General features: G+C 35.7%; 1 protein-coding gene across 2 annotated transcripts in view; it reads right to left on the bottom strand.

The window, feature by feature from the left end:
• The window catches only part of LOC145764534 (N-acetylneuraminate (7)9-O-acetyltransferase-like), a 67,191-nt gene that overhangs the window by 32,207 nt on the left and 18,276 nt on the right, over window positions 1–16,708 (bottom strand). The window contains exon 4 of one of the 2 annotated variants that reach the window (XM_082576151.1): window positions 15,080–15,115. The exons of the other annotated variant lie outside the window; for it this stretch is intronic. Within the exon in view, the coding sequence (XP_082432277.1) occupies window positions 15,080–15,115 (36 nt within the window). The remainder of the gene's footprint in view (window positions 1–15,079; window positions 15,116–16,708) is intronic. 2 annotated transcript variants of the gene reach the window in all.

Below are 16,708 nucleotides of genomic sequence, written 5' to 3'. Positions count from 1 at the left end.
GAAACTTGAAATTGGTCTTAAAAGATTCAAAAATTACATGTTTCTATCTGCTCTAAGAGCAATTTTAACCATAAATGCAACAGAAAATGATGTAAATGAAAAAAACTGATATTTTATCATTTCGCTCTCAACCATAATAAGTATGTACTGTGTGCATTGTGGAATCGTCCATTTTAGAATCTATTACATAGAGGAACAACATAATAGATTATATTTCAAAATCCATTCACAATCACAATCAATCCTGGAAGAGCACTATGTCATTGTTGGAGAACCAGGCGAGTATTATTTGACCCATGTCACACCTGAGGATGGGAAAGGAAGAACAACTGCAAATACCGTCAATGATGCCATAAAGTACACTGAACTGGGCGACAAACTTGCAGTTGTAGGAACTGATGGCACGGCAGCAATGACCGGATCATACAATGGCTTAATCAGAGCATTGGAAGAGAAGGTAGAACATCCATTGCAGTGGGTGATACTGATATGCCTTCTACACTGCAATGAACTGTCATTGCAACATGTGCTTGTTGCTATAGACGGGACAACACAGGTAATACTTTCTAAGGAAAGATTGGATCAAAACAAAGTGGTTGTGTTTCGGATTGGCCAATTCAAAAATTCAAACCAATTTCAAACCAGAACTTTCCATTATTGCCCAATAAGGTTGTCGCTAACCTCAGCATAGACCAGCATTATGCTTACAGGATTTGTTGGGAAACTCTTCTTGGTCATGTGGATGATGATTTAGCAATGTTGGAGATAGGGCCAATTTTCCACTCGAGGTGGCTCACACTTGCATGCAGAATCCTGCGGTATTATACTTCAATATCAAAGCCGTCCGCAAACCGGTATACTTTGGCTGAATTTTGCTTAAAGGTATATACTTCCACATGGTTTCAAATCAAGCACAAAGATAAAATATCTGATGGGCCAAAGACTCTGTTTGATCTTGTCCAGAGTTGAATCGTCCAGTTCCCGTCCAAAAAAGTGAGGGGAATTTTGTTAAAGGTTGTGCAAAGAAATGCATTCTTTGCACATCCGGAGAATATTCTGGTGGGACGGCAGTGAAGAAATTTGCAGAATTGCTGTGAACAAAATATTGGCGATGAGAGGATGTTTACAGCAACATGGAGTCAACATTTCACCCAATGACAATTTTGAAGGAGGTGACCTGAAACAATCAGATGAGAAGACTGGTACAAATGTTAGTTCCAGTGTGCGTTGGTTTCTTGTTCCTAAAATCAACATCAAGGCGAAGGAATATTACAAGCTTATCAATCTAAATGACCCTGGGATTTGTGAACCTCCACTGATCAAAGCTCTAAGTCGATCCACACTTGAGGAGATTTGAGATAGTCCATTGCGCCTTCAGCATCCTTGCCACAATCAAAGAGTTGAACGGCACATAAAGTTGGTGACAGATGCATCATCCTCTGTATCAAGGTATGACAGGCGTGACAGTTTGATCAGATAGAAAATTAAATCTAGACGTCTGATGAAACGCTTTGACACAGAGAAACAATTGCTTCATGAACATTGAACAGGCATAGAATACTGAGCAGTGACCATACAGAGTTACTTATTGTTGCTGTACCTTTGAGTTTCATACAATTTGGGTTGAGAGGTAACTCTCTTAAACCATAAACAGACATAACTCAGCAACAACATTACATTTAACATTATAAAAAACAAAAAGCGAACGTTTTCGGCTAGTCATACAGCCCTTTTCAAGCCTATAAGAAAAATACATTAAAAAAAAAATGCTAAAGAATCATACAGTATCACAGCAAAAATATGGTCAAATCTAAACATTTGAGAAACTGCCTCGCTCACACAAATTGATAACTTAAAATTACACAGCAGAACGGGTCAAGCATTTGAGAGGTAAAATTAATTAATTGTTCAGAAAATTTTCTTTTCGCTTTTTGTTTTTTATAATGTTAAATGTAGTGTTGTTGCTGAGTTATGTCTGTTTATGGCTTTGAGTTTCAGTTCATCAACATGCCTGAAGTGTCAAATGGCTGTGTTCTATATTCTTGACTGGGCTATACATTCATTTACAACTTTAGGTCAAGAAATTTGTTTAATTCCCACTCTCCTATTTCTAAAAGTGCTTTTGTTTGCTTGCATTTCATCGACTCGCAATGCTTGATGCTTGTTTAATACAAATATCAGTTTTCTTTTGATAAAACGTTTTCTGTTGCACTTAGGGTAAATATTGCTCTTTAGAGCAGATGGAAACATGTAGCTTCTGAATCTTTTAAGACCAATTTCAAGTTTCTAGCATGTACGGTTGTAAAGTTATGCGGATTTCATGAAGTTTGACCCCGTCGCGACTCCTAGGGTCGGGTGGCACGGCCAATTAAAAGCGCCACACTCCAAAATCAATTTTAATGGTGATTTTGGATCAAATGACAAGTTTTTAGAAACCCTCTTTTTTGATTTGAGAAAAAAATTTTTTACTCCACCTTACTGCATATGCCTTTCAATATGCTAAATATCTTGCTACACACTCTAAAATTTAGGTCTGATTGTAAGCATTAAATGTAAGGTCTAAAACGAGCTAAAAAGAAGCCATCATTCACCTCTATCATGCGAGGAAAACCAACTCTGAGATCATTAAGCTCTATAAAATTGCCAAATCCACTATTTATCATGTTGTGAATAAATTTTCTATTTTTTTATTTTATCTAAAAATTTTATTTCTATTTCTTTTTTCTATTTCACATCTTCTATTATTATTATTTTTTTTTTGAGAACCTCTTCTATGTGCACAGCTGCTCGTGATGATGGCTTATGCCCAAATCCGTCTGGAAGGCATAAGTCAGATGGAAGATTGCTGAATAAAAGCAAGTTGGTATGAAAATTTAAAACAAGAGATGTCGGTCATAAACTTTGATTTAATTGGGATAAGTGAAATTAGATGGATAGGTGATGGTAAAGTGACAGAATATAGTTTTGTTTTTGTATATTCAGGAGGTGAACAGCATAATATTCAGGAGGTAAACAGTAGGCTACATATTATGTACGGCGTCGGTATGATGATAAAAAAATAAATAGCTAACTCAGTCATTGGATTTTGGCCAATTTCTAACAGAGTTATGATGATTAAATTGTCTGCAGCACCATTTAATGTAAACATATTACAAATCTATGTACCAACCCAAGAACAAACTGATGAAGAGATTGAGTTATTTTATGAGTCAATAAAGGATGTACTTAAGTATACCAAAAGTGGAGAAGTTAATATAGTAATGGGTGATTTTAATGCAATAGTGGGTGATCATCATGAATTTCCCACAACTGGTCGTTATGGATTTGGCAATTTAAATGAACGTGGAAGATTAGAAGGTTGCTGGAATTTTGTAAACTTAATGATTTAGTAATAGCAAACACTCTTTTTCAACATCCTGCTAGGTGGTTGTATACATGGCAAAGTCCAGGTTATCAATTTCGGAATCAAATTGACTAATGACTATGTTATGATTAACCAGAGGTTCAGAAATGCAGTAAAACAAGCTAAAACGTATCCAGGATGTGACATAATGTCTGACCACAATCCAGTTGTTATGAAAATTCAAATAAAGCTAAAAAGAGTGAAAAGAACAAATATGTCAGAACATATGGACATGAACATGCTTAAAAATGAACAGTATTGAGAGAAATTCAGTACGGTATTACAGTAAACAATAAATTTGAATTATTACAGCAAACAGAAATTCCTCAAGTAATTACACAAGAAACTATTGATAGAAGTTGGAATGAAATTAAAGAAACCTTAAATGATGCAGCTGCCAACATTTTACCATCAAAGAGGAAAAACATTAAACAGCCTTGGATTACTGAGAGGATACTTGACTTAATGTAACAGAGAAAAAAAAACAAATTAATTAATCACAAGAAATATAAAGCTTTAAATAAGAAAATATCCCAATTATGCAAAGATGCTAAACAAAGGTGGTGGGAAAATCAATGCAGTGAAATAGAACAACTAGAAACATCTCATAAGCCACTTGAATTACACAACAAAGTTAAACAGCTAACATGTTTGAAGACAGCTGAACAAGCAAACAGTTGCATCATGGATAGAGGAGGAAAATTATTATTTGAGGAAGAGGAAATAAAGAGTAGATCGGAAGAGTATGTAACAGAATTATAATTATGATGATAGAACATGTATGCCTGAAATTACCAACAATGAAGGAGAAGAAATATTGATATCTGAAGTTGAGAAAGCCATTCAAGATCTGAAATGTAATAAAGCTGCAGGAAAGGATAACATTTATCCAGAAATGCTAAAAGCACTCAATGGCGTAAGTGTCAAACGCATACACAAATTATGTAATGAAATTTATATGACTGGATTTATACCTGAAGAAATGAATGAAACTGTTTTTGTCAGATTACCAAAGAAATCCAAAGCAAAGAACTGCAGTGACTTTAGAACATTAAGTTTGATCAGTCATGTACTGAAAGTTTTGTTGAAAGTAATTTTGTTTAAGAAATCGTAAAACTATTGAGAATGAAGTTAGCATGACTCAAAGTGGATTTATGACTGGTAAAGTAACACGAGAGGGTATACTTAATTTCAGAACAATTTGTGAGAGTTACAATGCAGTAAACAAAGATGTATATGCAATATGCATGTTTCATTGATTATGAGAAAGCATTAGTTAGAGTTAACCATGAGAAACTGATTCAGTGTTTGGCTAATATTGGTATGAATGGCAAAGACTTACGCTTTATTGTCAATTTATACTGGAATCAAAAAGCATTTATTCGCATGGAAACAGATTTGTCTAAAGGAATTGATATCAAGCGTGGAGTACGCCAAGGATGTGTAGGCCTACTCTCTCCATGTCTTTTTAATTTGTATACAGAAATGATTTTTTGACGCATTGATGATATAGAAGGGGTAAATGTTGGGCTTTGTTGGCGGATTGAACATAACAAATTTACGCTATGCTGATGATACTGTTCTTTTGGCTGAATCACAAGAAGATCTTCAAGAAATATTGGACAATGTTAACTCAATTGGAAAAGAATTTAATATGAAACTTAACGCTAAAAAGACTAAATCAATGATAATCTCAAAATCACCAGACACTCCAGTACTCCAACTTATAATTGACAATGAAAATATACAAAAAGTTAAATTTTGTTTCTTATCTTGGACATTTAATAACTGAAGATGGGAGGTGTGAACATGAAATTCTAAGACGGATAGAAATTGCAAGAACTATATTTGGAAAAATGAAAAATGTTTTAATCAATCAAAGTTTAAAATTATCAATTTGTCAAAGAATATTAAAATGCTATGTATGGTCAACCCTTTTATACAACTCTAAAACTTGGACAGTATCTCAAAAAATGGAAAAACGGATCGATGCCTTCGAGCTCTGGTTATATACAGGCTGGGTTTTTTTTTTCGCTGAGACTTTTCGGACATTTGTCCGAAATGACTTAGAAAAATTCGATCATTTTTTATTTATTTCGGTCATTTTTAGTCATTTTTGGTCATATCTAGTCATTTGACTATATATTTTTTCGGACGTTTTGACCGAATTGACTATATTTTTTTCGGACATTTTGCTAAAGAATCGGTCAATGACCGATAAATTACCGAGAAAAAAAACCCAGCATACAGGCAAATGTTAAAAATTTTATGGAAATAAAAGATCACTAACGATGAAGTATTATCCAAATTTAATTTCAGCAAAATTCTCTTACAAATAGTCAAAAGAAGAAAATTAAAGTATTTTGGACACACAATAAGGCAAAACTCGTTACAAAGATCATTAATAGAGGGGAAGATAAACGGCAAAAGAAACAAAGGTAGACCAAAAATGATTTGGACATCAAACATCACTAAATCGACAAAATTAGGTTATGAAAATGCAGTACGAGCAGCTCATGGTCAAGAACAATGGCGCATTGCATCCAACCCTCAATACGAGGAAGGAACGTAATGATGATATCATCATAATCCATTGTCGGTTTGTTCCCCACTAGTGGGGGTGGCCGATTGTTTCCGCGATAATGAATATATTTATGGAACTTAGTACTGTACGTGTACATCTGAACATCGTCCTAGGATTGGAAGACCTCGCACTGCTCGAACAAAGAAAATGGTTAAGACTGTCCAAGAATGAGTGAGGAAAAACACAAACAGATCCATCCGTCAAATGGCCAAAGACATGTATGTGAGCAACACTTCAAAGTGAACCATTGTGGAGAAGGATCTTCAGTTGTCTCCTAACAAGATGAGAAAACAGCAGGTCCTTAACAGTTAACACTTCTCCAAAAGCAAAAGATGCTTGAAACAGTACAGATTTTGCTTAGAGAACTGAAGGCAGGCATGGCAGGGCAAGAGATCCTTTTTTCAGATGAAAAACTCTTCACAATTTAAACTTCAAGTTCAATAAATAGAATGATAAAATTTATGCAGTCTTTAGCAGATATTAAATATTCTGTGCGAGTGTGAGAACAGTTTACCACCGTCAAAAACCATTTTCTGTCATGATGTGGGCCACCATTTCCAAAAGTATCCTCTGATTTTTGTGAAACAAGGGGTTAAAATCAATTCAGATTGCTACATCAACGATATCTTGGTTCCAGCCCTTGAAGAGATGAAGAAACAGTACAAAGATCAGCACTTCAATTCCAACAAGATTGTGCACCATTCCACACCCAAAAAAAGACTCATGACTGGTGCTCACGTCAACTTCCAAGATTCTGGAGCAAGGAAATATAGCCTCACTCATTGCCTGATTTGAGTCCCATAGACTTTCATGAGTGGTCACTGGTCATTATTGGAGGAAAATACCTGTTCAGTTGATCTCCCAAGTGTTGATGCTCTGAAGCAATCACTCCTGCGAGAATGGGTTAAAATACCCCAGGATGTGCCTCAGTCGAAAACTTCCAACAAAGAATTAAGAGAGTTATCCAAGTGAAGAGCGGCCACATTGAAAATAAATAAATAAATTTATTCTTAGTTAATGTAAGCTCTCATTGTGATACCTTTTTGATGAAATTTCATTTATTTTCTAATAATAAATCGCTTATTAGTTGGTCCAAGGACTTTCTGTTCAATTTTGAGATTATCCCAGTATACCTTATCAACTATCAAAATGCTAACATTTAGATTGCAAGATGAAAAAAGCACTCAACACTGAAGCAATTGAACACAAAAACACTTGAGGAAATATTTTAGGAAGATATAGAACCCAAGTACACTTTTATCTGCAATCGACTATAGCCGTCAGTTCTGATGGCATGTGCATGTTGTCCAGGCCAGCTATTTTTGTAGGCCACGTTTTTGAAGCATGGGCATCACTAACTGACGTCTAGTTGCTGTGCAATTCAAAAGAACCAGACAGCTTTTTGTTGGAAAAACGGAAAACAACCAATCCAGATCAGACCTTCGTCAACCTGATCACTTCTGAAAATCCATTCAATCCAGTGCCAAGCAAACCTGTGAAGAGGTGAAATTTACGCACTGCTAACTGAACGAATTTTTCGCTCCTGGTCAAGAAAAACCAGCCACCTCCACTCTCCAGGAATCAACCTCGGATGAGTTGGGAAGTCTTACAAAGACTTCTGCAAGATCTTATTCATGGCAGCAAAAAAGATCATCTTCATAGATTCCATCGTCAGTTTATACCTCCCTGGTATGAAAAATGTAACATATGCTATAGGTTCCTGGCTTTAAAAACTGGTTACGAGACATCCATTAGTACCACTGATCTGATGGAACACCTCAACACAAAACGTAAACATTAACCCTATTTTCTGTGGGGGGGGGGGGATCGGTGGGGACTTGGTACTTTTCAAAGCAATATCATTAAAGAACTGCGCGATCCACAGCTTTGAAATTTCTTGACTTTTCCTAAAAATTATTCAAGTATTTATTCCACTTTAAATGACGTTGCTATTGTCTATAGCTTTAAAGATATTACATGATTTTCATGACATACTCTGATATTTTAGCTAGCTACTAGCTAGCCCTTTTGTTTTCAAATTATACGGATTAATAGGATTACTGAGCGCCGCAGTGCGTGGTCTGCGACGCAGATATCTCATGAGTTGGCTTTGTTGTAAAGCATTCAACCGTAACGATTTCGCCTTTTGTTTGCAAACTCGAGTTTTGAGTTGCTTTGATTGATCTTTTAATTACATCTGAGTTTCTTTGAAATTATAAGAGAGCATCCGATAAGCTATGCTGAAAAAAATGTAATTTTACGTTGTTTTCTATGGCCAATACATTTTGTTTCTAACTTATATCAAGAAGCAGTAGGAAAATTGTTGACAAAACTCTGTTTATTTCATAAAACAAACAGACTAATGTGGTAAGTTTCTTGATTTCTTGTCGGAAAGCAAGGAGTGAGTTCTTGACCCGCCAATAAACTTTTGCATGTACCTGTACACTTATATTCACATAAATATTTATGGATGTTGTGAAAATGTTTTATGAAAACGAGAGATTGATGGATACTGAAAAGAACTTGACACAGACTATCTAAACTGCTTGACTTTTGTGGAAAAACACGCGCAGCTAAATTATTGTGCTTTGACAAACATTGTGCATATTGTATCAGCACTGAATCTTTACCTAAATGGTAATTTTGCAGTTGCTTGAGAGATTACAAAATTATTTTTTCTCTACGAGGATTTAAAAGTTTTGATATATCTCAGCAGAAACACTATTAGGACGAACTCAATAAATTCAAACTTTTCATTCAAATGTTTGTCTTCAAAAGCTTATTTTCACAAAATGGTGTAGGCCTATATCTTTTTCTGCATAAATTTGGACGTTTGTGTCATTTGGAGCAAAGTTGTTTGTTAGGTTGAAAAAATCTGAAATCAATGCCTCGTTTTTGTAACGTATTGTAACGCAATCTATCAGTCAGCCGCTTTTGTGACTTTTTGTTTTCGAATACATTTCCGTGACAAAAGATTGGCTTTTGTAATAACGCCTTCAACCATAAAGTTGCATTCTCTGACTGCATCTCAAACGCTATACCATACTCAGCAATTTTGCTAAAGCAATGTTACACAAAATGCATATCTGACAAAAGGAAAATATGTTGAATTGAATTATTTTTTATACGGATCATTTTCCTTGTCCTTGAAAAAAAGAAAGAACGATTTTTATCGTTTGGCATAAAAATATGTATATTGAGGTTCACCTTGGTTTGCATAATGAAAATCACCCCAAAGAATTGCTTGAAGTGATTTTCGCAGCTATTTGATCCTTCGCGATGATATCAATTATAGTTTCTATTAGATGAAACCTGTTCAAACTATTTTTTTTTAAAACTATGGTTCATTCAAGAATATAATACTTTGTAAATATAGCTTACTTCATTTTTGTGTTTTTACTTCGATTTTTTCACAAGCAAGACTTTACACAAAACAAGTTATTTGCAACGTGAGTTGATTGACCATAGTAGCCTAAATGGACCAGAAAGCTGTGGCCAAAACTTGATTACTTTTTATCAAAATGTTTGCACATTGGAAACAGCAATCACTTTGTTTCAAACCAGCAAATCACTTTTTGTCATTGGTTCAACGTCTGCAGACGTCTAAACTAATATACGACAAAATTGTTTTTCTGGGTCTTCGGTTCGGAAAAACATCATTATGATGTACTGTGACGTGGTCTATCAGCCAGCAGTAGTTTATGCGTCTTTTGTTTTTGGATGTGTGTCAATTACAAAAGATGGCTTTTGCAGTAACGCCATCAACCGAAAACTGCATCTAAAATGCTATTTCAAAATTTGAACAGAAAGAAATCTTCTAATGCGTAATAAATAGCTTGACACAAAATGCATGTCCAACAAATTAGAAAAAAATGCAGAAAACGTTATTTTGCAAATCTAGTTAACAACATGAAAAAAACACTTTAATCATTTTGACACAAACGTGCATTTTTAAATATCAATAACCTTCAATTTTGCCCAAGGAAAAAGTCAACACTTTAGTGATTTTTTGTTTTTTTACGACAATAGCACTCGGCCTGAAAAAGATTTTTTTTCTATTTTTTGTATCGTTATGCCACGACTTTGAGTTTGTCACGCAGAACGGGAGTTCCATTTGGCAAACGACCTCTTCTATGGCCTACCAACACGATTTGACTAAACGATTATTATTATCACTACATTTTGTCACAACTGTTTGCAAAATTGTTTCATTCAAAGTGATCATTGTTGGTAAGTATTGAAACATATCACTTTGGAATGCATCGTGACATAGTTTATCAGTCAGGAGTTTTAGACGCTCTTTGTTTTTGGAGTGCATGATGGCCTAAAATGGAACAAGCTCCTATCGAAGCACGTCACTACCTTTGGATAGATTGTTGTTCAAATACCACGTGACACCATTAGGCTACCTTACTTTTCTGTATTCAACCGCTACCCAGACAGCAAATCAGACACTTTTTACATCGACTCAACCTCTTTAGACGTTGAAATAATGTTAAAAACGAATAAATAGCTTCCTGAGATGTGCTGTGAAAGACAAAGTGTTTCTTGATCATGCATAACCAAATTCGACAGTGTGAATGTGAAAAAAAATTTGCTTGATTTAGTTCCAATATCAAGTAATGACAGTACGTTTGAAAAAGTGTAGACTATAAACATGTGGCTCAAAAAGAACTTGAAATAGTTTTTTTGCGGTGATTTTGTCTCATTCTCTGCAAATGTTGAAACAAAGCAAATTTTTTTTTACAATGCCTCCGGCAAAACAACAAGCAAACGCGAGTAGGACGCCAATTACGATTTCATTGAAGCGTGGACGACGTCTCCGCGTAAGAGATCAAAATCTACACAATGGAATTAACCCGTCACACTCAATTATAAGTTAATTAAGAAGCAATTTCTCAAGTCAAATAAAAAAATATGACCAACCATCAAATTATTTGATTTTTCAAGTTGCGCTGTTGAACAAATTGCAAAAGAGTTTCGATGTTATGTTGTCAAATAAATTATCTACACCATGTGAAAATTTGATTGATCTATCTTGCGTAGTTTTTGAGTTACACAAGCTCAAAGTGATAGTGTCGAACCGACCCCCCGTCCGCAAGTCAACTGGCCAAAAAACGTCACAGGAAAAAGGGTTAAACAACATTGAGAAGTTACAGTACAAACCACCCATTTGAGCAGAGTTGCACTTGCAGTTGGAAAACACTCAATGCTCTTAGAAGCTGCATGCCTTATAACTGCAAACGCCAAGGCGCAACAGATTCAGGCATGTCAAATCAAAATATTACCTTTCAGTAAAACAGGAATGATAACACTGGTCTACAAAAAAAGAATTTTTTTTTGCTCCATGAACTTTGAAGACTGATTTAGAGTAATTTTGGGGTGCTGAATCTGAATCTGACCTCAGATTTATCCTATCACGTCAGGTTTGTGAAATATGATAACAACAAATAGCTACTTTCGTCAAAAGTGGAAGATTTGGCGTTGCGTTTACCACCAACATATGCAGTGCTGTAACGAAAGGTTAGTGTTAGACAGGCCAAAACAGCGTAAATATGGTTACTGAACAAGCATTGCCATAGGCCTGCTTAAATCTTTGTGGTTTCATGCAAAACATTGACGGGGGGAGGGGGTCAGTTACACTTATAGCCTCCCTTTTAGCTTGTTATTACTGCCTTGTTAATAATGTTGCTTAGAAAACAAATTGGTATCAAAATTATAATTGGTAGGTGTATTTCAGCTACTTATGCACCACATGGCCTGGATTTCTGGATCTTGCACAATGTGTATGTGCAATAAACGCAACGTCAAATCTTCCACTTTTGACAAAAGTAACAATATGCTGTTATCATATCTCACAAACCTGACGTGATAGCATAAATCTGAGGTCATATTCGGATTCAGCACCCCAAAATTACTCTAAATCAGTTTTCAAAGTTCACAGAGCAAAAATCGTGTAGACCAGTGTAATCAATCAAATCAAGTAGCAGGAAAGCACAAGGCCCTGATAACATCCCTCCAGAATTTCTGAAGCACTGTGGCGCCAAATGCTTTACATGGTTGAAATGCTTCTATTCTGCTCGCCTGACTAGTGACCACCCAGAGTACACCTAAAATTTGGCAAAAAGCAACTGTAGTGGCACTAGAATAACTAAACAAGCCAAGTATTGATCACAAGAGCTATCGCCCAATATCACTATTCTGCATCCCATACAATATCCTGGAATAGCTCCTGCTAACTAGACGCAAATCAGTGGTTGATCCTCAGCTGCCTAAAGAATGGACTCCAGCACAGATGTTGTACCATTATTCATCAAGCAGATCAAGGATATTGAGGAAAGCTTTAAAAAGAGAAACAAGGCAGAAATAATTTTAGTGGACGTCAGTAGGCTACTGCTTGTGACATTGTGTGGCATTGAAGGCTAACAAAACTAACCCCAAACAAAAATCTAGAGTGATATCTCAACCCTATTTTAGCAAATCATTTCTCACACAAGCTATGTCCCACCTTCTTAGGATCGAAGCTCTCTGTGCTAAACTATTGATCAGCAAGTAACAGCTTACGGAGGCACCTGGGTAGAACATCTGAGATGTTAACATTTCTAGACTCCATACACTGCAGCACCTCCGAATATTTGCAGCACCTCCGAACAGTGGGAAATTCTCGTCCCCCAGGAATAAGCTTTATGGTAGTAAAAAAATCAACGCCTACGTCTTTGAAATTGGCATCGGTAATTGCCGAGGTTATTGCCGATGCAGATGCATGAATGGCACATTAGCATCAGCAATAAAAATGCCGAAGCCACACGAGCGCTTGTGAGGACCACAAGATTACAAAAAAGCTAATTTTCTTAGACTACACCAGACTATGATGTTGATTCAATCTTACTATCGCCGGATGCTTTATTTGGGTTGCTTCCCACTTTGCCGGCGGTTGGACACGTGCCCAGCTGGGAGAATTGAATCTTTTATAGAAATATCACCTGATTTGCATTAATTTAACGCCATTAGACGTCAAATTATTGTAAGCATCTACTCCTTATTGCGCCTCGCTTTGCGTTATCTCGTCCAGCTGATACAGCATCTGATGATACTGATTCTTAATAGTTCTTTATCAAACAGACTTTGTGTTGCTTGCAGTGTCCCCATTATGCCAAAATTATGTTAGCTTATTATTATGTAAATCGAGTCAATCTTCTCGCAGAGTGCTATTAATTTGTTACCGGTACTTGGTTGAGCAATTAACGTTATTTTATGATAATTCAACGTCGCTAGAGTAGATGTCGAATTAATCATTAATGTAAACAAACGTAAAATTCATATAGGGCATTGTTGTTATGTGATATATCGCGCCGGCAAAATTAAATCGATTTGTGCTGACTTGAACGTTGAAGCAACCCAAAATTAACTAACTTCCCCCCTCCTCCTGTGAGTTAGGCTATTTAACGTGAATTAGGCTTTATCGCTACTTTTGGTATTATTACATCACAACAAATCAAACAACGCGGTCGTGCTAGAGTACTCTAGTATATTTTTCGCTTCTTGCTTTACATCTTTTGGTACAATCTTTTCGTAATAACTGTTCACAGCAATTGCCGAGGCAATTTCAACTTTTCCCGTTTGGCCTGGGCAACGTTTTTGCTGAAGCAAAAATATGCTAATTTCGAAGACTGCCGTCTGAGGCTATGGTTTCCTTATGTTGTAACTTTAGACCCTACCGATAATAACAAACTTTTTTTAATTTTTGCCGGTTTGCACAACGATACAAAGTGTACAATTTTTAGTCCTCAGTTAAAGTGATAAAAAGCATTACACACTATAAGCCTCAAGCACAAATAGAATTAGTGAAAAAAATTGTCAAGTGTCAATTCTTTGTATAATCACAGTGTATGCAGAATCATGTAGTAGCCTAATGCGTGATTTCAGTTTACTTCCATGGTTGTATTCGACTTTTGACTTGCACAATGTGAACCGACATGTTTTGGCATATCTCTAGCTAGACTTTCACAATAAGCTATTCTGGTAAAATAATGTGGAAAAACAAACGTAAGCTGCAACCGTCAGTCTATACCAGGCATGCAAAAACTTTTTGCTGGCAGATGACGTTTGTATTTTTTTACACTGAATTGATTTGAAAGTAAAAGGAACACTATGAAATTATTTGATACAGTAGTTTCTGTTACCTGAAGCGAGATTTTGTGCTGGTGATGAAGTTTGGACGACAAAGTTTGAAGTCTTTTAACGCAATCCAATATTTAATTATCCATGTTATGAAATTTTTCGAACAAAAATTGTTTCTTTATTCACAATATCACTAGTAGAGCATTTTTTTCTTTCTTTCATGAAATGTTATATTAACTACAATATGACAACACAAAAATTAAGCTTAGGCTACTTGGTAATTTCAAATGGAAGATGAATACCACCAACCACCGTTATTCAAAGGAGTGTTGGAATCGAACGGGTTGAGAGGGCAATGTAAAGTTCAGTTAATGTCACAACTTCACAAACGATGACCGAAACAAAAGTTGTTACAACGAGGTTGTGAAAAGGTTTGTATACGTTTGATGGCATACTATCTTAACTTGATTGTAAACCATGCCTTATAAACTTTTTATTTCCCATTATTTGTGCGTGTAGATTCGAAAGTGGCTTATCTTTTTGATCAATATTACATATTGTTCACCAATAATGCAATATTAAAAACATTAGCAATCAACCAGCATTGGAGTTTTAAGATTACTCTGTTGCTGTTTTCTAAAATAGATCAACAAATGTCCACGATTCGAGTCAAACAAGCCATGAGCATGCAGTGATAAGAAAGCGTTAATCGGATTAGTAAGAAGTCCGCATCAAGTCATCCGGTGGTGAGATGTCCTTGGGATAGGTCGGCCGTGGTCAGTTATCTAGAGACAGGTCGGCTGCAATGTCATGTACCTATATTTATACACTAGTACTATAATGTATATATATATCTTTGTTGTTGTTATATGAGTTTTTGTTAGGCGGAAGGTTTTTAAAAAATAAATTTTCAAACACAAATTTTAGATTCTAAGTTGATATTACAATATACATCATAAAACGTAACGTACCACATTAGTATTTTCTTCTTCAAATGTGACAGAAAGCTGGAAAGACAAAATTACAAAAACGTTAAAACACTAGCAAGTTGTGTTGTACACCAAGATCTGGGATTCACTGTAAATCTGTTGAGATGAAGAGATGCAGTCACAACTAACAACTACTGACTACAATTTATTACAAACGCAAAAAATTACAAATGGATATTGGATAGGTCCAAAGCATAACCATCTATATACAGAACCTTTGCCAACATGAGAAATAGATGCCTGACTGGATGGCGATGCAATTTTGATTTTGAGCTTTAAGCTAAATTGACTTTATATTCCTTTAAAATAATAGAGAAAATCCAAACTGCAAAAATTTGAGCATTGAATCTCAAATAATCGCAAAATTTCTAATTTTATGTCAAAAAAAACAACAAATCTTTACCTATTATTAGTATCGATAGAGGTTGCTTAGATTTTCAGCACAAGTGCCAAAACGTAGTCCATTATTTGTATGGTAACAATAGCACAAAAGTAGCTTAAAATCACATAAAATATATATATATACCAAAAGACTTTATTTATTAATTATTACTCAAACTATCAATTTATACTAACGATTTTGGCTACTAAAAGATTGCCCTCAGCCAAATTTGAAGCTGCACATTGGCATGGCATGTGTATAAAGGTAGTCATGGTTCAAAGTATGACGGAATGGCCCGTTTCGGTGAGTCCGATTCGGTGAGTCCGATCCCTTAATGGGGGATTTTTTAATTTTTATTTTTTAATTATCGGGTACCGTAGCCTAATTATCATTGCCGTTTTAGGGTTAGGGGTTTGGGGTTAGGGGTTAGAGGTTAGGAACTCACCGAATCGGACTCACCGAATAGTAGCAGACCCAAAGTATGAAACACGTCATTTATGTGCAGACAGTTATGTGTAGGGATGGGCAATTCAGAATAATTCCGAATCCTATTGACTTCCAGGCTCCAGCAACACAAAAAGTAAAAATTTTATGCAATGCTTATTTGCAGTTTTAGACACAAAAATAACACAATCAAAGCATTATGTTTGTTGCATTGCAACACATTAAGGCATTCCAAATCACTACCAGTCAAACGGGAGCAGTGTTGCCAGATGCTGGAAGCTGCTTGGCACCAAAAAGTAACTAAAATTTCACCAGATATTTAAAACATCCTAAATAAAGCAATTTCGCCTAAAATACAAATAGTTTTTATCTGCCATCACGCATATGCAAACCTCTTACAAAACGTTTTCTATACGAGCAGGGATCAAAAAGTTGTCTGGTTCCAAGGTCAAAAACCTTGGCACCAAAGACCTCTAAATTTCAGCACAATTTTCACTGGAAAAGCATCGATCGGAAGATGCTGATGTGGCAGCTATGCTGAGATATTTCAGGGGCATCTGCTCAATGTCGTTACGCCACCAGTCAAACAATCGCAGAGTTGCATACGCACGTGGATTGAAAAAAAGCATTGCACAACTGTGCATGTGTACAAAGCGTGAAGAAAATTGCGCGCTTAGTTTCTTTGATTGCTCATGAGGCATTTCATTATAACTCAACAAATCCAAATAACCACTAAGTCTTCAATTTTGGTGACTAAAGCATATGTTATAGTATGTAAAAAATGA

The sequence above is a fragment of the Aplidium turbinatum genome, chromosome 2 (assembly GCF_918807975.1).
Source record: "Aplidium turbinatum chromosome 2, kaAplTurb1.1, whole genome shotgun sequence".
NCBI lineage: Eukaryota > Metazoa > Chordata > Ascidiacea > Aplousobranchia > Polyclinidae > Aplidium > Aplidium turbinatum.
Note: the sequence above shows the minus strand (reverse complement) of the source record. Positions and strands in the feature narration are given on the sequence as shown.